Source organism: Silurus aristotelis (genome assembly GCF_946808225.1).
Source record: "Silurus aristotelis genome assembly, chromosome: 14".
Taxonomy (NCBI): Eukaryota; Metazoa; Chordata; class Actinopteri; order Siluriformes; family Siluridae; genus Silurus; species Silurus aristotelis.
The window spans coordinates 2866358-2887419 of NC_139587.1; the positions used below are offsets into that span (position 1 = coordinate 2866358).

Consider the following 21062-nt stretch of genomic DNA (forward strand, 5'->3'; position numbering starts at 1 on the left):
ACGTGAGAGTCAGTCTAGCTGAACAGGGTGAGATGGGGTTGATGTGGGTGTAAACACTATGTGGTTTATTGTGTCAGATTTCCTTCAGTTATTAGAACAAATCACATGAGAGGTTTCTGAGCATGCTCAGTACACACCAGCTAGAATATAACTGAAATCTTTGCTTCAGGCACATTCATTTTCTGCAGATAAATGAGATATAAAAGACACATCGGCATGACTGGATTCTGGTTTTCTTTTTTCATGTCTATCACCATGTGTAAGTATTTAATTTACTGCCAAATTAATACATAATATTAATTGTATTATTTTGTATTCTAACCTACTAAATGCATTTGTTTTTGTTTTTTTTTGTTTGTTTGTTGTTGTTTTTTTTTGCTAGATACAGTCCAGTCTGATAGATACTGCATTTCTGCACAACCCCTGTGTTAGTGTGTATAGTAGTGAGATATTAATGTTGGGAACGAGAGATATTCAGACTTGCTTTTTTACTGATTTATCATGATAATGTTTATAGGTGATCGCATTACTACTACATCAGTAACACCTACAGCAACACTGCATGAAGTCAACATGAACACACAACAGAAAACAGGTACGATGATGTGTGTGTGTGTAATACAGTATATATGTACATGTTTGTTTGTTTGTTTGTTTGTTTGTTTGTTTGTTTGTTTGTTTTATTTAATCATGTTCAGAACAATTTATTTAAAAATATACAGTAATTTGCATGTTGATTATATGAAAATAAACCATTTAAGAAATAATCAGATCTCTACATTGGACAGTGCTCGGTTTGGGATCGGCTTTGGGTTTGTGCGCACTTCTGATTTTCTGTCTCATTTATTTGCTTCTGAGGAAAATGTGTCATCAAAGTAAGTGATTTTCTGATTAGATAAAAATTAATTCAGTTGATGTTTTTAAAATAATTAATATATATTTTTTTATTATTTCTTATTAAATCCATTGCTTCAAAAGAAGATTACTCAGGAATGAGGGAGGTAAGTTTACAGATTATAGATTGGATAGTGTATATAAAGTCTTTCTGAACATATTCAGGTTTTATGTGCAGAATGTATGTGTTCTTGTCAGGGACAAATTTTACTATTTATCATATTTCCTTACTTATGCATACTGTTTATATGCTGCTTTTTTTTATATAATGCACTGATTAATTGATTGATTGGTTTTCAGAAATCGCATGTTGATAGTTTGACTTATTCGGCCTCGCAATTTTCCAAGAAAGGAAGTGAAGTTTGCTCAACAAATATGATTTACTCTGAAGTGATGTATGCAAAACTATAACTGGATTACATAACTTGTTAATATTGATGTTACTGTTGTGTCAGTTATTATTATTATTATTATTATTATGATTATTATTATTATTATTATTATTATTATTATTATTATTATTATTATTATTATTATTATTATTCATAATTTTTTTGTATACATTATATTATAATTAAGTCAAGTAAATGTTGTTGCAGTTATGTTATAATTATTATTATTGTTATAATTATTATTATCATCATCATCAATATTTTTTTTTCTTTTGTATTCATTATATTATAATTATATAAAATAATTGTTATTATAGCTTTGCAAGTGTCATTAATCAACTATTTGAAAAAAAAAAAAAACCTTAAGTCTGTTTGTATGAAAACATTTTTGGCCTCATTTTTAATTTTGTATTTTGCGGACGGTATTAAAAAATTTGTAAAATGTAACATGAATGTATATTTGAAATCTGAAGTAGTGGATAAATATTGTGAATAGATTGAATATTAAATCAATTATTAAAAAAAAATCTTGACATGAATTCATTTTTTAACAATGAATATATTTTGCCTCTTTTTGTTCAGTGGCGTGATTACAGTATTTTAGGAGCTTTTTCTAGTGAAATGAAAGTTGCATGTATTAAAATATTAATATGTTTACTTCAGAAGTTTATGTATTTCAATATGTAATGTATTTTCTTTTCTTATTAACTGTTCTGGGAAAAAATGAGTCGCATATATAAGTGCGTAATTGAATGATATTGGTCACAATGCAATACAGTATAATTTAATACAGTACACTGCAATGTATGTAATACAGTGATTTATACACAAGCAAAGTCTAAATTAGCAATTAATAAATACATATGAAATATAAAATACAGGGTTCCCTGGTGGTCTAGTGGTTAGGATGCGGCGCTCTCACCGCTGCGGCCCGGGTTCGATCCCCTGGTCAGGGAACCGACCCCAGCCATTAGGGTTGCACAAGCCTTAGTGCCGGTCCCAAGCTCGGATAAATGGGGAGGGTTGCGTTAGGAAGGGGATCCAGCGTAAAAACATGTGCCATATCAAACATGAGGATGATCCACTGTGGCGACCCCTAACGGGAGAAGCCGAAAGAAAGTTTTAAGTTTTTAAATACATATAAAATACAGAAATACATAAATAATTAGATACATAAATAAAATTAAAAGCAGATTTTGGTCAGATTATGAAGTTCAAATTGTATATAATGTCATATAATATATATAATGCCTAAACTGACACACTGACAATCTCACCCATGGTCCAGGATGGATGTAGGGGTCTACAGGGCTGGATCTGGAGTGCAACTGTTCATTAATCAATACATTACTTTACCAGTTCATTAATCAATACATTACATTTATTTATTTGAAATGCTGTAAATGCAGACTGAGAAATTTACATAAACAGAATACAATGAAACTAATTATAAAGTATAGAAATAATATGAAAAAGTAATAACTATGAAACATTAATGTAGGTGTACGTGTAAACCACATTTTCCATTCAGTCTTTCTCATGATAGAAGGTAATGGAAATATGTGGTGTTAATCGAAGCAGATAGAAACACCATGTGCTTGGTTGGTCTTTTTTTTATTTCAACCAATCAAAAGTAATATTCTGGGCGGGGCCTGTTCTGTACAGACCACCACTACAGTATAAATAGAAACTCACACCATGCTTCAAATGCATACATATTCTTTTGTCAAATGAGACACACACACACACACACACACACACACACACACACACACACACACACACACACACACACACACACACAGAAATTCTAAAACATGAAAAATGACTGAGTTTTGGATTTTAATTTTGATCCTCACCACCATGTGTAAGTAATACAAGCAAATTATTTAGTTTATTAAAAAAAAAACAACATTTTTTAATGCACAATATTTAAAACCATTTTGTGTGATATGTACAGTATATAAAATTAACTCTTAAGTATGAATAAATGTATTTGATGTTTAAGCAAACACAGATATATTATATTGATTTTAAAATACATTCATGTATTTATTCTAATGTATTTGCTTTCCTAGATGCAGTGGAACCTGGTGGACGCTGGGTTTCTGCACAATCCCTCACAAAGCCACCGGTTTATCAGCCTGATAAAGAGCTCAGTGTGGATATCGGAGACTCGGCTACTCTGCGCTGTTGCGTTTCTGAAAATACAGTTGGCATGATGGCCTTGTTTAAGCAACCAAACAGAGCACGACCACAGATAATACTCAAAGTCTTCAGAAATGCTGGACGAACATTTAACATTGAATTCCAGAATGGAAGTTTCCAGACAAAAACAGAATTAAAGTGCTTCAATGTGATCATTTCGAACATAACTCAGTCTGATGAAGCCATGTACTACTGGGCACTGACATCTCCTGACTTAGTGTTTGCTGATGGGACGTATTTAAAGATTAAAGGTAGGATTTACACCAAAAAATATGAAGCTATTGGTTTAACATAGTGATATTTTCTGTTTATTATCATCATTATCAGTATTATAGTGATTAAGTAGTGGAATGGGTAACACTGAGATACAGACTTTTAGTGAATCATGATACATTTGTGTTTATTTTACCTCATAACCTGTTTGTATTTTCTTTTGCACGTCTAAATATATTTGCACTTTTTTTTATATACCACCTTATTGTTTATAAAATATTTTCTCAGATATTTTTTTTTTATCTTTGTATTTTTTTTTATTGACCTTCTACATATTGCACAATTCCTGAGGTTTTCATTTCACTGCAATTTGTATTCTACATATAACATATATGTTTGTGACAAATAAAAATCTTGAATCTTAAGGTGTTACAGTTACAACTAAATTTGAAACATCTAAACCAGTGGTGTGTGAACTGCATGGAAACACCACGAACATCAACACACAAGTGAAAACAGGTAAGATGGCTTATAATTTACTATTAATGAATGAATTATTCTTAAGTCCTAAATAAAAAATACAAATATACTGTGCGGTAAATAATGTTTTATATTATGTAGTATATTATGTAATTTCTGGGTATCAGATATTATCAGAGTATCAGATATTATTTAATGTTTATATAACAGTATCAGAAATAATCAGATCTTTACATTGAACAGTGCTCGGTTTGGGAACAGCTTTGGGTTTGTGCGTGCTTCTGATTTTCTCTCTCACTTGTATCCTACTGAGGAGAAAAAAATTTAATCAAAGTAAGTGCTTTAGTCATCAGATTTATTCACCATTATTTAGATTTGATTAAAAACACTAATGTATATATTTGTATTAATAGTAAACACTTCGATGGAAGATCTCAGAGGAACGAGACAGGTAATACACCTGTTTTAATATTATTATATACTGTACTGATGATTCGGTCTTTTTTTTCATTTAGACACCGCTACTGTAGATCTCCTTTATTTACACAAGTCTCATTACCAATTTTACTACACGTGAAATTATGCTTTTCTTTAGAATGTTTTCGGTAAAATTTATAATGTCAGGTTTGGTGAAACTTGCACACAGCTTTAATCTTAATACTGTACACACTAATGGATATTACTTTTAGCTGAATGTTTTTTATTTTTTCTAGGAATCTGACTCTGAAAGTCTGAATTATGCCGCTTTGCAATTCTCCAAAAAGAAAACCAAAACAGATAAAAGAAAAACTGGGCCAAAAGAAGAGTGTGTTTACTCCAGTGTGAATAAAACTGTACGACTGAAAATAAATTATCCATAACACTTAGTAAAATACATGACAGTCACGATCTTTTTAGCAAATTAAACATGTTCGCTATGTAAATGTGCTGCATATTCTGTTTTATAAATTATTATTAAACGTATTTTAAACCTTTTATTCATTTCCAGTTTAACAAAAAATTTACCTGTTTACAGATTAAATCTTTCTAGAAGCAAAACGATTATATTGTAAATAATTCTACATTTATTAAAATACATGTTAAATAAATTACCATATTCCTAATTTTGTCGTTTTTGCTGTTTTTCTTGTTTGTTTTTTGTTTTTCAACTGTCCGGTGCATAACCCTAACCAACAGAGAATATTATCCTTTTTATACAGTACAGTGTTGTATTTTGTGAAGATCTGAATGACTCAGGATTTGCTGAAAATTTAAACTCTGAACTTAAAAAGTACCAATAGTTACATTCTATTAATGGTGAATTTGTATTTATTTCCAAAAGATGTGTTTTTTGATTTAAATATAAGTTAAAGAAGTAGATCAATACTTAAATTGGGGGTGTGGTTTATTTTACTCAAGCTTGTTTTATTCATGCTTGCGTTCTGGTGCTGGTGAAAAGATCACACCATATCAATGTAGTGCAGAAAATCAGCAAAGCAGTATTATTATTATTATAATTATTATTATTATTATATATTTTTGCCATCAACTGCTGATTAAAATTCAACCACATAATTAAATTAATAATTAGTTTAAAGCATTAAGCTACAGAGATGAATCCTTCCTGAAATAAATCCATAATCAGTTATTGTGAAGCCTGGAGTTCAGTGTTTTGTGTTTCTTTCTCAATAAAGACATAAAAGGAAGATTTTAAATAGCCCTGTTTATTGGATTCATAATCAGTATGAGGATACAGAATCTGCTATAAAGTTCTGGAAGCCGAACATTTATTACTTTCATACCCTGGTAGAAAAAACTGGTAAACAGTCTGCTGGTTGTGGCGTAAATGCTGCAGTGCCTCTTATCAGATGCTAGTAGGCAGAGGAGGTTGTGGTTTAGATGGATGGAAACTATTTTCATTCTACATGCTCATGGTTTCCAATTCTAGACCAATAAACGACCAAGAATACTTTTTAAAAGAAAGCAACCACTGTAGTGTCGATGAAACCAAACCAAACATGTCTGATCCAGAGTACAATTTCAGAAAAATATGGGTATGTCTATAATACAGACAGTCTAGACATGTGCTAATTTCATACCTGGCCTGGTCCACCGAGTAAATCAGGAAGAAATATGATTCACATGATTTAGCTACCATTTAAAATGTAATTGATAGACTAGTAGATGTTGACTAAGCAGGTGAAACATGTTTCCAGCTCCATTGAAGATCAACCTAGAGTACATAGTAAGTGTAAATACGAAGGGAAACCAGACAGAGTCTACATATCACCATTGCATTGTCTGTGTATACAGATATAGAGATTGTGCTCTCAGACTGCTGTCATTGGCCAGTCCTCAGAGCCTTGTCCATTAGAGACACTGCTTCCATGAATGGGTACACCCTAGTAGGTGTTTATAGATTGAGACTGTGGTCATACAATGACAATTACAGAAATTAATCAGTTAACACATATCAATCAGACTTTCCCTGCACTTCCTGCTTTTGGTGGCAGCCAAACTTGCGGTGTACTGATTCATCTGAAGGTTGGACGAGGTGAAGACTGCCTTTTATACAGCCGATGGGTACTATGAATATTTTGGTGATGCTGTATGATTTGACAAATGTCCCCACTGAATTTCGGATTTATTTTAGCCAAGTGCATTTAGACATGCTCCACTTTTGGTTTTCACTTGTGGTTTAACAATTCTAGATGTTTGTTTTTGAAGGTATACACTTTTTTTTTACATGCACCATCAAAGAACTTCCACAGAACTTCAGGGATCATATTGTGATGTATCTTGAGAAAAAATGATGGTTTGGAGCTTTCTGGATGTGCCATGGCCTGGTGCTGTTAAGTAAGAGGTCTGAAAAGCACATTTCCAATTGACTGCTACAGAAATGTACTGCTGCCATTCAAACAAGTGTATATTATTCTGTAATAATAAACCATGTAAACTGTGTATCAAACAGATTCTTAAATATGGTTTATAAAGCCACTGTGGACAGGAAATGAGTTCACCCAAGCAGGCTGAATGATTACACACAGTAATTACACACAGTAATCAGGTCTATAGACACATTCTAATATCAAACAATACAGTGAAAAACATAAAATCACTGATATTTCATGCATTGAAGTACAGTAGAGTTATGGAAACTACTAAAGGGGTGACTCACTGGTTAAGGCGGACTGGACCAGAAGGTCCACTGGTTAAGGCGGACTGGACCAGAAGGTCACAAGTTCAAATCTCAGCACCACCAAGTGGCCACTGCCGGGGTCTGCCTTCAACTGTTCAGTTATCTAAGGACGTATGCCAAATGCTGTTAATGAAAGAAATATTCTGGTTCTAATGTTGTTAAATTATAGATCAACTATAAGTATAATAAATGTGCAATTAGTCTATAAAACACTATATGAACTCTAATCACTATGTAAATAAAACCAAAATAAGGTAAAAAGTTTATATTGATTTGATCAATTTTGCATTATTATATGTTTTATTTTAGATGTTTGTATCTAAGCCAATGCAAAAGGAATAATTGCTATAAAAAATGTATTACTTCATCAGAATACACTGAAGGTGAATAAGTTCGAGTGATACAATAAACACTGAGATGTTAAATGATTATGCAGATAAACATCAGTGTACAATTAAACCACATTTTCCATTGTGTCATAACGTCTTTGTCACAATATGTTTGTGTGAAACACTGAAACACAAATATGGAAAAAAAATGTAGGTCAGAGTACAATACACTTCACATCGTATTCTGGGCGTGTTCAGTACAGTACAGTCCCCCTATAGTATAAATATATCTTCAGGGTCCAAGTGCATTCATATTCTCGTGAGATTGAGATGCAAACACTGTAGAATTTCTGAGAAATTTAAAATGACTGGATTCCGGATTTTGATTTTAAACTTCATCTTCATGAGTAAGTAATATAAGTCGATATTTTCCAACTTACTTGATGTATTGAAAAATGTGTAAACACAATTTTTTGTCATTATAGAAAAAAGTATGAAGTTATCTCTATAATGTACTTATCTTTAATGTAACAATATATATATATTGTTTAATTCTAGATGCAGTAGAACCTGGTGGACGCTGGGTTTCTGCACAATCGCTCACAGAGTCACCAGTTTATCAGCCTGATAAAGAGCTCAGTGTGGATATCGGAGACTCCGCTACTCTGCGCTGTTGTGTTTCTAAAGAAATAGTTGGGATAATTGCCTGGTTCAAGCAACCAACAAGAAAAAAACCTGAGACTATGGTCATGGTATACAAAAGTGACGAACAAGCATTTTCTGTGTATTCGCAAAATTCTCGTTTACGAATAGAGACACATGGAAGTTGTTTCAATACGATGATTTCAAAAACCATTCAGTCTGATGAAGCCATGTACTACTGTGCACTCAGATCCCCCAACATAGTGTTTGGAGACGGGACTTATTTAAAGATTAAAGGTAGGTTTTACATTTAACTTTATTTTGCACCTTTTTTGAAGTCATCAGCTTTTCTTCTTCATCACAATTAGAATGAAATTGTGAAAAAGGATATGCTTCAGCAATAATAGTTAAAAAATAGTTTAGAATTATCATATATTTAATTATATACTGTAAATATCATTATTATTAGAACTAGAATTCTTAATGTTTTTTTTAATGGGGGTTTTTTATCCATGTATTTATTTTCAAGTGAATTGTGATTAATGTTTTTTTTTTAAAGAACAGACTACATCAAATTAATTACTGATTTCCACACATTTATTCAAGGAAATGTTGTTATTTCATCTAAACCAACTCTGTATGATAATTCAGTGGTGTGTGAACCAACACTACATGAAAACACCACTAACATAAACACACAAGAGAAACCGGGTAAGACGTCTTATAAATCAATTGACTGTAAATGTGTTATTTTTATTTCATTACGCAATATTTGCCCATAGGATCATTTGAACTGAAGTAAATATCATGTGCTGAAATTACAGTATTACAAATGAACAGATCTCTACATCGGATGGTGCTCGGGTTGGGATCAGCTTTGGGTTTATGTGTGCTTCTGATTTTCTGTCTCACTTATTTCTTACTGAGCAGAAGAAAATGTGATCAGGGTAAGTGCCTTAGTCATCAAAATAATTATTTCTGTTCATGGGGGGTTTTTTTTATGAAAAAACTTGTGCTTTTCTATATGAATAGTGAACACATCTATAGAAGATTCTCCAGGAATGCAGCAGGTACGTGTGTCAGAAAATAGAACATACTGTATAGTGTCTGGAATTTGAGTAATTTCAACTAGACTTCTATCTGGTTAAATCGAAACGTTTGACTACTCATCCGACATCCGAGCAGTTTTTCAGCCTGAGAGTAGTTGCCAGGTTTCCTCCAGGGTCCTCCCTTCCCTGAATAGCCTCATTAAGAGAACAATGGGGAGGTGAGAGTGGGGAGGGAGGTGTTAGAAGAAAGCGAAGGTCATTAGGATGATCTATTGGTTTATTGTTACCCTTATAAAACGTTTATACACTTTCCCCTCCTCTCCTTCTCTGGGGTTGTAACAGTAAAACCTTTTGTTTTGTATGAGAATCTTCACAGACATCATTTAAAGTGTATTTTAGACTGTTATATGCGGTATAGGTGATTCTCTATGTCTATAGATGTGCAGTTACATGTTTATAATGCGTTTTGTTTTAGTCAGTCAATGTTTTCAGTTCAAAAGCCAATTTATTTAATTATTTAAATACTAATATTATTTTTATTTAATTTCTAGGATTCTGAAGATAAAGTGCTGACCTATGCAGCTTTACAATTTGCCAAAAGGAAAGCCAAAGCTGAGAAAAGGAAAACTGGAATATCGGAGGATTGTGTGTATACTGATGTGAGACAAAATTGTATGTTTGATGAAATGTAAATGATTACAAGTTTTTGTTCTGAACACATAATTTAAGAATTTAGTTTGTACATTTGAATGATTTTTATAAATGTATACATTTTATAAAAAAAAATGCATAAAAAATTTTAATAATTTTTTTTTATTATTTTTTTAGTTCATTCATATGTGTTTTTCTGTATATTGGTGTAAAGAAGCATCGCACAATAAACTCTGCTGGAGTACAAGTGAATTTGTACAAATATGTATAAGAAAACAAACATGATTTACTTTACCAAACACCATTTCCCAGACTCCACTGTGGACTACAAACATGCCTGCTACAAACAACGATTTCTGTTTTTAATATTACCCACATCTACTTTATATAACGAGAGCATCTAGTTCAATCTGAGTCATGATCAAGGTATAAACACCTGCGATGTTCAGCTTTACTTTTTTTTTTTTTGGCCTGGTGTGGTTTTCTGATTCATTATTATTATTATTATTATTATTATTATTATTATTATTATTATTATTATTATTATTATTATTATTATTATTATTAATTATTATTATTATTATTATTATTATTATTATTATTATTATTACTATTATTATTATTATTATTAATATTATTATTATTATCATCATTATTATTTTTATTATTATTATTATTATTATTTTTATTTTTTTTTTATTATTATTATTATTATTATTATTATTATTATTATTATTATTAATTATTATTATTATTATTATTATTAAAGAAAACTTTAATGTATTCAGACTGTAATGTGTTTTTTTTATCTACTGTGAAACCGAAAGTTGCTTAAAAAAAAACAAAAAAGTAAAATAAATAAATGAATAAATAAATAAATAAATAAATAAATAAATAAATAAATAAATAAATAAATAAATAATCCACAAACATTTTGTTACAACAATTAAAATCTACTCCCCCCCCCCGTTATAAATAACTTCTAATTAAAGTTTTATTATTTATTTATTTATTTATTTATTTATTTATTTATTTATTTATTTATTAATACATTTTACAAACTGCAGTCAAAATAAATCAACATTACAAAAAGAACACGTTTTTCTTTAATAAAAGCCTATTGAAGCTAGAAGTATGATCTAGGTAACATGTGACACTTTAGAATAAACACAATCTTCAGGGTTTTCTTTCTTTCTCTTCACTCTTTTAGTGTTCTTCTTATTGAAATGTAAAGCAGCGTAATTCAGCTCTACTGCATCACCACCCTGTGGGAGTCACCATACAAACATTAGTATTAAATCACAGCTGTCTGAATCATAAGAGGAAATTTAGCTTTTAGTTTTTTTAAATGAGTATAAGAGTAAGAATAATAACAATTTCAGATGATTTACCTGATCAGGTGTTTTCTTTATAACTGAATCTTTTTGTGGTCTCACTGTAGAGATTTTTTAGCCACATTATTAGTCAATGTTTTAGAAATATTCAAATCTGCATGTTTAGGGTAGCACATAAAATCCAACAGGTTTTATATCAGTCACATGAAGTAAATTTTTCTAAAATGTAAAAGTCTGTTTTGTGTAAAGTCTGTTCTGTTCTACATGGTACATGTACATGATAAAATAGACGATGATATAATTCATAAACTTGAAACTATATGAAGTATCGAATGGAGTAGATTTTGTGTGGAATCTACATCGAATATTAGACAAACCAAAAAGTTGTTTGCACTTCTGTAGTCAATTAGGTTTCATCTGAGTCACATACATGACTATTTTACTAAGATCTAAAAGTCTGTTCTGTTGATTCAAATGTGTAATATATGATATAATTCAAAAACTAGGAAGTATATAAATTGAAACTCTAAAAATGCAATATATTTTGTCAAAATAAAAGACAAATCTGTGATCGAGACTCACCTCCAGATTGTTCACAGTTTCTTATTTTACAGATAATAAAAGCTTGAACGCAGATCACAATCACACACACGACCACCACTGCTGTGAAACAGATCACTTCAGGTCTCACTGCAGAACAACAAAAACCATCATGAATATTTACAGCACATGTGATATAATAGCTATACATTTATGCAAAAAAAAATAACAATACAGATCAATTACATTGACTTAATTTATTTTATTGACACCACAAATAACATTTTTAACCAACCAGAGATTAGATCATCGTCCAGTTGTACTCGTGTTCCCTTCCCGAAAATGATCTTCCCACACAGGACCACAGCGCAGTAGTAAGTACCAGTATCATTGAGGCTGAAGATGTTCTTGGACAAGTTGGACACACAGGTGTGTGTTGAAGATTCACACTGAAGGCTGCTGTTGTGATGAGTGTAAATGATTTGAGGATGGGATTGTGATGGAGCACCTCTGAACCAGAGCACTTGGAGTTCTGCTGCTCTGCTCTCAGAGAGAACCGAACACTGCAGAGTCACTGATGCTCCTGCAGGAACCGAGTCTGAAACACTGCTCTGGAACACTGACACTTTTACATCTTCATCTTCTGCTCAGAGGAATAGAGAAAGTTTGAGATCTCAGATTAGGGTTTACCAATAAAGAGTTGTTTTTGAAAAACAGGAGCATTTGCATTAACATGTTCTCAAACATGGAGTGTCTACAGGATTGTATTAGATCTTGACAAAAAATCTTCTCAGTGTAATTTCAGCTTTTTTTTGTATCACTCTATTTAATTAACATTTTAAATATGCATAATCTAAAATGCTGACGTGTCGTATAATGATCAAAAATGGGATTAAATCAAAGAAATAAATTGCAGAAAGTACAATATTCCATTTTATACAAAGGTTTAATTCACAAACTGTTTCTGGACCCAAGAGCAAAGCAAAACTTCTAGTTCTCCTCTCACAGTGTGACCAATCAAACATATTTGCAAAAAGCAAATGTCTGTGCACATCTACAATTAATGACATTCAAGTTTTCTTTTGTTTTTTTTTAATCTACGGGTAAAATATGCTTTAAAATGCAAAAATTGCCTATTGTTAAAAATGCTTTTTTAATAGAATATAATTTTTTTAAAAGTCACAAATCAGTTTTAAATCACACTGTCAAAGACAAATATGTAATACAGATCATTTCAATACAGAAGCCAATTGTACTAAATTAAGTAAATTAATAAATACGTAAAATAAAATAAATGATGTAAAGTTGTACAATAAAATTTACAAACTTAATTTCAGGCATTGGTTAAATATAGTATTAAAACAGTTTCTATGTGAACTGTACAAACAGACTACTAATAGTATGAATGTAGTTTTTTACCTGTTACAAACACGAATGTTCCATTGAAAAATGTAAGATTGTCCAGGTAAATATTTCCACAGTAGTTAAGTCCTCCATGATCTTTATTTATATGTAGAATAGTCAAAGAAACACCATCGTTAGTCGACTCCATTGTAAATCCTGATCTTTTGAAAACGGGGTAAATTTTGATCTTGTTATACTCCAATTTTTCACCTACTTTTTGAGGCATTTCTCCAAATTTTTGTTTGTACCAAACCACACTTCCAGTCTTCTGAATATTTATAAATGCGCAGTTAAGGGAAAAACGCTCTCCAGACTTCACTGTGAGGAATGATATAAATAGTGGTCTGGAAGAATCCACGTCTTGAGCTGAAGCTGGAAAATCTGAAAAAATTTAATAAAATGATATTAACTTCAGAGAATAACTAAGAGACAGTACAACAGCTAACATCACTTTTCATTCGATAAACTTTTTCTCATTAAACTTACTTATTATATTCAGAGATAAGAGAAGAATCCACAGTTGTGTCATCTTCAGAGCGGAAACAACCCTCAGGTGGAGCTGCTGTGAAGTGAGCACAAGATGAAAACACCAAGAGTTTTGTTCTCGAGACTTTCATCTGATTGGCTGTTTAAAGTCATGAGCCAAATTTCCCTTTCAGCTCCGTTTCTATTTATGAACTACAGTTTAGTTGAACAGAAGTCTGCGGCGAAACAGAGCAACAAAAACATCTACAACCTGTATGATTTTTATTCTCTATTTTAAAATATACACATACAAATGTGACTTAAAAAGGTTTTCCTCCAAAGGTTTTCGTGTATGAGAAAAAAAAGTGTAAACACGCTGGTAGCTTTGGATGTTTTTTTGTTACATCTTTTGCAGTGTACTGATCCTGAATCCAAGCATCAAACTGCACCACAAACAGAGAGATAAAAAAAAAGAAGCAACTTTAAGTTCCAATCATTCAAATTATATTAAATATTATAATTGGTTACACTATTATATAAAAAATATACATTTTGTTTTGTTTTATTTAAATATTTCTATATTGACTAATAAAGATATAGTAATATTTAAAGAAAACAAAAGTGACAGTGGACAGTGAGAGCTCGTCTCCACAGCAGTCTGGGGTAGATTAAAGTGATTTTGGTGGCAAATTTGCTGTGTTTTTCCTTAATGTATGAAAGAAGAAAGTGAGAGAGAGTTAGAGAAAGTGTGGAAGAGAGAGAGAGAGAGAGAGAGAGAGAGAGAGAGAGAGAGAGAGAGAGAGAGAGAGAGAGAGAAGGAGGAGGAGGCTAGGGGGCAGGAGCTGAAAGTCTGTTCTTGTTCTGTCCAATAGAACTGGAACTGGTCACTGGTCCAATGGAAAGCACGATGTCACAAGTGGGGTGACGGCACGACCAGGAAGCTATAAAAGCACATGGAGTAAAGCAGGCGCCAGCTTCTGTTTGTTCATGAAGCGCTCTATGTGTGTTTGTCTGAATAGTAAGTGGTAAATGTCCTAAAAAATCAGAAAAAACTTTTATTAAAGCAAGTAAGAAAACTAGAGTTTCTCTTTCTCAAACATTGTTGGACTGAAAGAGTGCGGTTACAGGTTGGTGCCCCAGGTTGAAGAGACGATGGCCATCTATCTCTTTGTGGGTGTCTCATCGTCCCTGAAAATCCCGACACTGCCCACCAAACCGCTTCAAAATACGTGGCCACTGGTGGGCAATACTTACACATCTCCGCTGTGCTGTCTATCTGGAGACTGTTGGGGCTGATGGCAGCAGTATCCAACGTGGTTCCACTTTGCCTCCTGCACATGAGATACCTTCAGCTTGAAGGGGCAATCCACTCCATACAATCAAGGTCACTTGGTGAGCCCTATGTGCCTTACATGTGTGGAGAGATCCTGGGTTCCTGTCTCAGGGCTCGTGCTAGGAGATCCTGGTTGTGACATAACACTAGCAATGGATGCGTCCCTCATGGTATGTGGAGTGGTCATGAGTGGCTCCCAGGAGTTATGGAGAGAGATTGCCGGGATGGAGTCCGTCTCTTCCTGGTGGCCCCCTGGAGGAATTTCCTCTCAAGGCAGGGGGCACAATGGTCCACCCACACCCAGAGCTGTGGAGACTGTGGCTGTGGACCCTGAGGAGGCGTCTCCAGTCCCTCCAACAGGAGGTCGTTCACCTCTAGATGACGCCTGTTTGTGTCATGGTGCGATTGGCACCAATTGGATTATCTTGGAGGTTCCTCACAGTCATCTGTGTTCTCTTGGCCATTTCCCATTAAGAAAGTGGGGGGTCTTCAGGCTCTCTCAGTGGCCCCCTAATTACTGGAGTTTACTTCAGGCATGGCCAGTGCCTTTGTGTACCATAGAACAGGTTACGTTTCCTAGGTGCCCTTGGTTGTCCCACAACCTGTTGTGCTCCAAGCATTCTGTCCTCCTCCTTTCCAGGCCCCAGACCAGGAAAAGCTAAACTGGCTGTGTCTGGTGAGAGCACAGGACATATACGTCCACAACACGAGTCTGTGGAGAATGTCAGAGCAATGCCCAGTAGATGAAATAAGGATGCAGTTTCATCCTCCTACGAGTCCTCTAGTCGCTCCGCTTCTTTCGTAGTCAGAGCTTACTTGACCCGGAGTGTGACAGCCTCTAAGGCTTGGTCCTATTAAGTTTCTCTCCAAGATAATTGCAACACTGCGGGCTGGTCCACCCCACTGACCTTTGTCAGGTTTCATAACCTCGACCCGAGTGCCACCCTTGACCCCTCTGTCCTTCAACCTAGCTGTGCTCTTCCACACCAGGCAGGGACTGGTCATTCTGGCGGTATTGGACACCCGTTCCCAAAGCGTTTAGTCTACTGTGCAACTGCTAACTGCTTTATAAAGTAAATAAAAAAGTAAATACATAAGTAAAAGTACATGAATAAATAATGCACAAACATTTAATTTATTTACAGCAAGTCACTTTAGACCCATTAGTTACACAGAACCTTTAATTGTTCATTTAATATTTTTTTTTAGTATAAATTTTTATATATATATATATATATATATATATATATATATATATATATATATATATATATATATATATACATATTTAATAAAGCTAGTGTGGATTTTATTTTGTACATCATTAGAACAGCTCAAGAACAAAAACAGGAAATAAAAGTTCCCACAAAAAAGAATGACACTTTTTAGAGAACATCTAAACATCTAATAAACCCCAACTTCTTTAAATGAAACTTTAAGAAGAACAAATTTATAAATAAAAGCCTATTGAAGCTAGAAGTATGATCTAGGTAACATGTGACACTTCAGAATAAACACAATCTCCAGGGTTTTCTTTCTTTCTCTTCACTCTTTTAGTGTTCTTCTTATTGAAATGTAAAGCAGCGTAATTCAGCTCTACTGCATCACCACCCTGTGGGAGTCACCATACAAACATTAGTATTAAATCACAGCTGTCTGAATCATAAGAGGAAATTTTTGCTTTTATTATTATTATTATTATTATTATTATTATTATTATTATTATTATTATTATTATTATTATTATTACTAATAAGTGAATCAGAATAATAAGTGGTAGAACCCATTTAAGATGATTTACCTGATCAGGTGTTTTCTTTATAGCTGAATCTTTTTGAGGTCTCACTGTAGAGAAATTGATTTAGTCTCTATTAATTGGTGATTTAGAAAAATTTAAATCTGCATGTTTTAAGTAGTAAATAAACTCCAACAGGTTTTATCCAATTCACATAAATTACATTTAAAAAAAAAATGTAAAAGTCTGTTTTGTTGTTTCTTATGATACTGTATATTAAATTGTGCAATTATTTATAAACTTGAAAGTCTGTAAAATAAAACTCGAAAAATGCAATATTGTACAAAATTTACCTAAAATAAAAGACATACTAAAAAGTTTGCACTTTAGTGTGATCGAGACTCACCTCCAGATTGTTCACAATTTCTTGTTTTACAGATAATAAAAGCTTGAACGCAGATCACAATCACACACACGACCACCACTGCTGTGAGACAGATCACTTCAGGTCTCACTGCAGAACAACAAAAACCATCATGAATATTTACAGCACATGTGATATCTATACATTTATGCACAAAATAACCACACACATGAATTACACTGAAATTTATTTTACTGAAACCACAAATAAAATTTTTAACCAACCAGAGTTTAGATCATCCTCCAGCTGTACTCGTGTCCCGTTCCCGAAAATGATCTTCCCACACAGGACCACAGCGCAGTAGTAAGTTCCAGTATCATTGAGGCTGAAGATGTTCTTGGACAAGTTGTACACACAGGTGTGTGTAGAAGATTCACACTGAAGGCTGCTGTTGTGATGAGTGTAAATGATTTGAGGATGGGATTGTGATGGAGCAGCTCTGAACCAGAGCACTTGGAGTTCTGCTGCTCTGCTCTCAGAGAGAACCGAACACTGCAGAGTCACTGATGCTCCTGCAGGAACCGAGTCTGATACACTGCTCTGGAACACTGAGACTTTTACATCTTCATCTCCTGCTCAGGGGAATATAGACAGTGTGAAATCTCAGCTGAAGTTTTACCAATGAACAGTTCTATTGTTTTTGATAAACAGGAACATTTAAATGAACATGTTCTTAAACAGGGACAGATGTGGCTACAGGATTGTTTTTGTTCCTGACGAAAATATATACAATGTAATTTCAACCTTTTTGTTCCACTTTCTTTGTAATTAACATTGTAAAGATGTATCATCTAAAATGCTGATGCACCTAACAATCTGCAAAAATGTTTTTGTGTTTTTTAAATCAACACAATCAATTCCTAAAAACAAGTAGATGTTTGTAAAATTTTCTTCTATTGTGCAGCCAATAAAACTCTTTACATGTTGGATCATGAGTTTTATAAAATATGTTTTATTCTTTAATTTAAATAAGTTTTCATTTATTTTACATGGAGTTCTGCTGCTCTGCTCTCAGAGAGAATCGAGCAACTGCAGAATCACTGACGCTCCTGCAGGAAACGTTTTTGTGCACACGCATGAAATCGCTGCTATCGCTAACGTTTTTACCACAGTTTAGCCAAATAAATTCTTTAGCATTTTATGTACAATTTAAAGATTTTTTCTTAAAAGTGGAAAATCCTGACAAGTCTGCATGTTGAAGCAGGGGATGAATGAAGGATGGAAGAAATGAAGACTTTTGTTTTATGGTGTAACACATACACTCATTTATACACACATCTGTATTACCCTGAATGAGGCCCAATACATAAAATATTTAATCACATTTTTCCATTTATTCAAATATGATTTTATATATTATTTAAGCAAGCAACCATTTTTCATTAAAGATTTGTCTTTTTTTTTTTTTTTTATCGTTGATGTTCAGAAACATTAATAATAATAAACTGCAGTAATACAAATGACAAGAAATGTTATGTTTTGCTTTTTTTTCGCTCGTACTAAACTGTACTGAAATTGAGACAAACCGGGACGTAAACACGAGGTACGTGCCGAGCCGTGAATTTTGTGTACCGTTACACCCTAACAAACACACACACAAGCTATATTACTAAAATATCATTTTTTATTAAGGTCAATAATCATTTTTAAATCACAGATCAATCTGATACAGAGGCCAATTTAATTAAAATAATTAAATTCATTTTGTGCAAAAAATATAATAAAAAAACCCTTCTAGACTTTTTTTACTGACATCAGTTAAATATCGTGTTTAAAAGTTTGCATGTTTACTGTACAAATAGATTACAAATAGTATAGATGTAGTTTTTTACCTGTTACAGACACGAACGTTCCATTAGATAATGTGAGCACGTCCAAGTGAATGTTTCCACAGAAATAAAGTCCTCCATGATCTTTATTTTTATGTGGAATTGTCAGAGAAACACCATCATCCGTCCTAGAAAATTTAAATCCTAACTTGATGAAAACGGGGGAAATTTCAACCTCTTTAAATGCTAATGTTTCTCTGATTTTTTGAGGCATTTCTCCAAATTTTTGTTTGTACCAAACCACAGTTTCAGACTTTTGAAGGATTTTAAATGTACAGTTAAATGAAAGACGCTCTCCAGACTTCACTGTGATGAATGATAGAAATGATGGTCTGAAAGAATCGACATCTTGAGCAGAGGCTAGAAAGAAAAGAAAATATGAAACAGGAAAGAAAGAAAGAAAATAATTTCATACATACATAAACACAAAACTAAAACATGAACTTACTTATTATATTCAGAAATAAGACAAAAATCCACAGTTGTTTCATCTTCATAGCTGAAACAACCCTCAGAAGGAGCTGCTGAAAAGTGAGCAGATGATGACAACACCAAAGGTTTTGTTCTCGAGACTTTCATCTGATTGGCTGTTGAAAGTCATGAGCCTAATTTCCATTTCAGCTACGTTTCTTTTTATGAGCCACTGCGGCAGTTCACCAGAAATCTGGGGTGAAAAAGAGCCACAAAAACCTCTACAACCTGTAAAGATTTAGGGTTTTTTTTGTTGTTTCTCTTTTTTTACTGAGACTTTTGATGTAGCAAATATCTACATTTAGATTCTTTATTTTTTTAAACAAACGTAAACATGTTACTTAGAAAAGTTTTTCTAAGGATGTTTTCATTTGAATTAATTCAATGTTTATTTGTGAACATGCTGGTAACTTTGGCTGGTTTAGAAGATCAGAAACACCCTGACACTGAGTTACAGTACAGTGGCCAGGGTCAAATAGAGGTTTTCCAAGATGGGTTTAGAGACTAATGGTGTAACTGGTGTATTCTGACCCACATGTGTTACCATGTCTGTGATTTACTTATGGTGAACAAGTGGGCAAATCTGCCACAGAGACGTTTGACATAAGATCCGTTTGAAATACGGCGATGCTGCAACGAGTCTTTCGGGGTGTTTTGAGTGGCGCGTACGCTTCAAGAGCATTAGAACATCACTAGAAGACCTTCAATGAGCTCAAACTCCAAAAATGACGAAACCATTCAGCAACTTGTGCATGATGATCGGAGAACAATTGATATGATCTCAATTCTGCACACACAATGCTCGCCAGATTTGGCTCCTGTGAACTTCGCCCTCTTCCCGAAGATGAAGCTTAAAGGTCACCATTTTTACACCATTCTGGAGAACCAGAACAAATCACAGAAGGTGCTTGACATGCTTTGAAAAGGAGACTTCCAGGACACTTTCCACAAGTGGCAGGAACACTAGGTGCACTGTATTGCTGTGCAAGGGGACTATGTTGAAGTTGGTGTGTAACCGTAGATAAATAAAACACTTTTTTGGAAACAGACTCCAATCTTTTTGTCTCCAAACTTTTTGATGAAACCTCATACTTTTTTAAATCTCAAGAATCCGTTCTTTTGTTACATATGGTATAATACATGATATAATTTATGAACTAGTAAATATATGAATTAAATATCAAAAATACAAAATATTTTGTCAAAATAAAAGACAAGTCTGTGATCGAGACTCACCTCCAGATTGTTCACAGTTTCTCATTTGACAGATAATAAAAGCTTGAACGCAGATCACAATCACACACACGCCCACCACTGCTGTGAGACAGATCACTTCAGGCCTCACTGCAGAACAACAAATACCATCATGAAAATATTCAGCATGTGATATAAAATTTATACAACAAAATAACAATACAGATAATTTACATTGACTAAATTTGTTTTAGTGAAATGCCAAATAACATTCACACATTTTTAACCAACCAGATT

At 33.2% G+C, this 21062-nt stretch overlaps 4 protein-coding genes and 1 long non-coding RNA gene across 9 annotated transcripts in view; 2 read left to right on the plus strand and 3 right to left on the minus strand.

The window, feature by feature from the left end:
• The window catches only part of LOC310736375 (uncharacterized protein), a 33159-nt gene extending 27869 nt beyond the window's left edge, over positions 1-5290 (plus strand). For 2 of the 5 annotated variants that reach the window (XM_083559856.1, XM_083559854.1), the window contains exons 2-6: positions 3365-3745; positions 4134-4226; positions 4431-4520; positions 4601-4638; positions 4901-5290. In XM_083559856.1, the coding sequence (XP_083415982.1) occupies positions 3365-3745; positions 4134-4226; positions 4431-4520; positions 4601-4638; positions 4901-5047 (749 nt within the window). In that variant the 3' untranslated portion in view covers positions 5048-5290. Of the gene's footprint in view, positions 1-3013; positions 3154-3364; positions 3746-4133; positions 4227-4430; positions 4521-4600; positions 4639-4900 lie in introns of those variants that run through there. The other 3 variants (XM_083559855.1, XM_083559853.1, XM_083559857.1) reach the window with 3 other exon arrangements.
• LOC310736363 (uncharacterized protein) overlaps positions 1-21062 on the minus strand; it is a 46513-nt gene that overhangs the window by 9553 nt on the left and 15898 nt on the right. The gene's annotated exons all lie outside the window — the stretch shown is intronic.
• LOC310736391 lies at positions 8019-9894 on the plus strand. Its single transcript, XR_014536534.1, has 4 exons — positions 8019-8101; positions 8253-8633; positions 8943-9047; positions 9161-9894. It is a non-coding gene; the product is annotated as an uncharacterized lncRNA (long non-coding RNA).
• Positions 11176-13861, minus strand: LOC310736361 (uncharacterized protein; the record flags this gene model as incomplete). Its single annotated transcript, XM_083559835.1, has 6 exons — positions 13801-13861; positions 13330-13695; positions 12206-12553; positions 11953-12060; positions 11428-11471; positions 11176-11301 (listed from the first exon to the last, which is right to left on the minus strand). The coding sequence occupies exons 1-6, from the start codon at positions 13841-13843 to the stop codon at positions 11176-11178; spliced, it is 1035 nt and encodes a 344-aa protein (XP_083415961.1). The 5' UTR covers positions 13844-13861.
• Positions 16562-19708, minus strand: LOC310736360 (uncharacterized protein). Its single transcript, XM_083559834.1, has 6 exons — positions 19549-19708; positions 19104-19460; positions 17496-17843; positions 17254-17361; positions 16914-16957; positions 16562-16724 (listed from the first exon to the last, which is right to left on the minus strand). The coding sequence occupies exons 1-6, from the start codon at positions 19595-19597 to the stop codon at positions 16599-16601; spliced, it is 1032 nt and encodes a 343-aa protein (XP_083415960.1). The 5' UTR covers positions 19598-19708; the 3' UTR covers positions 16562-16598.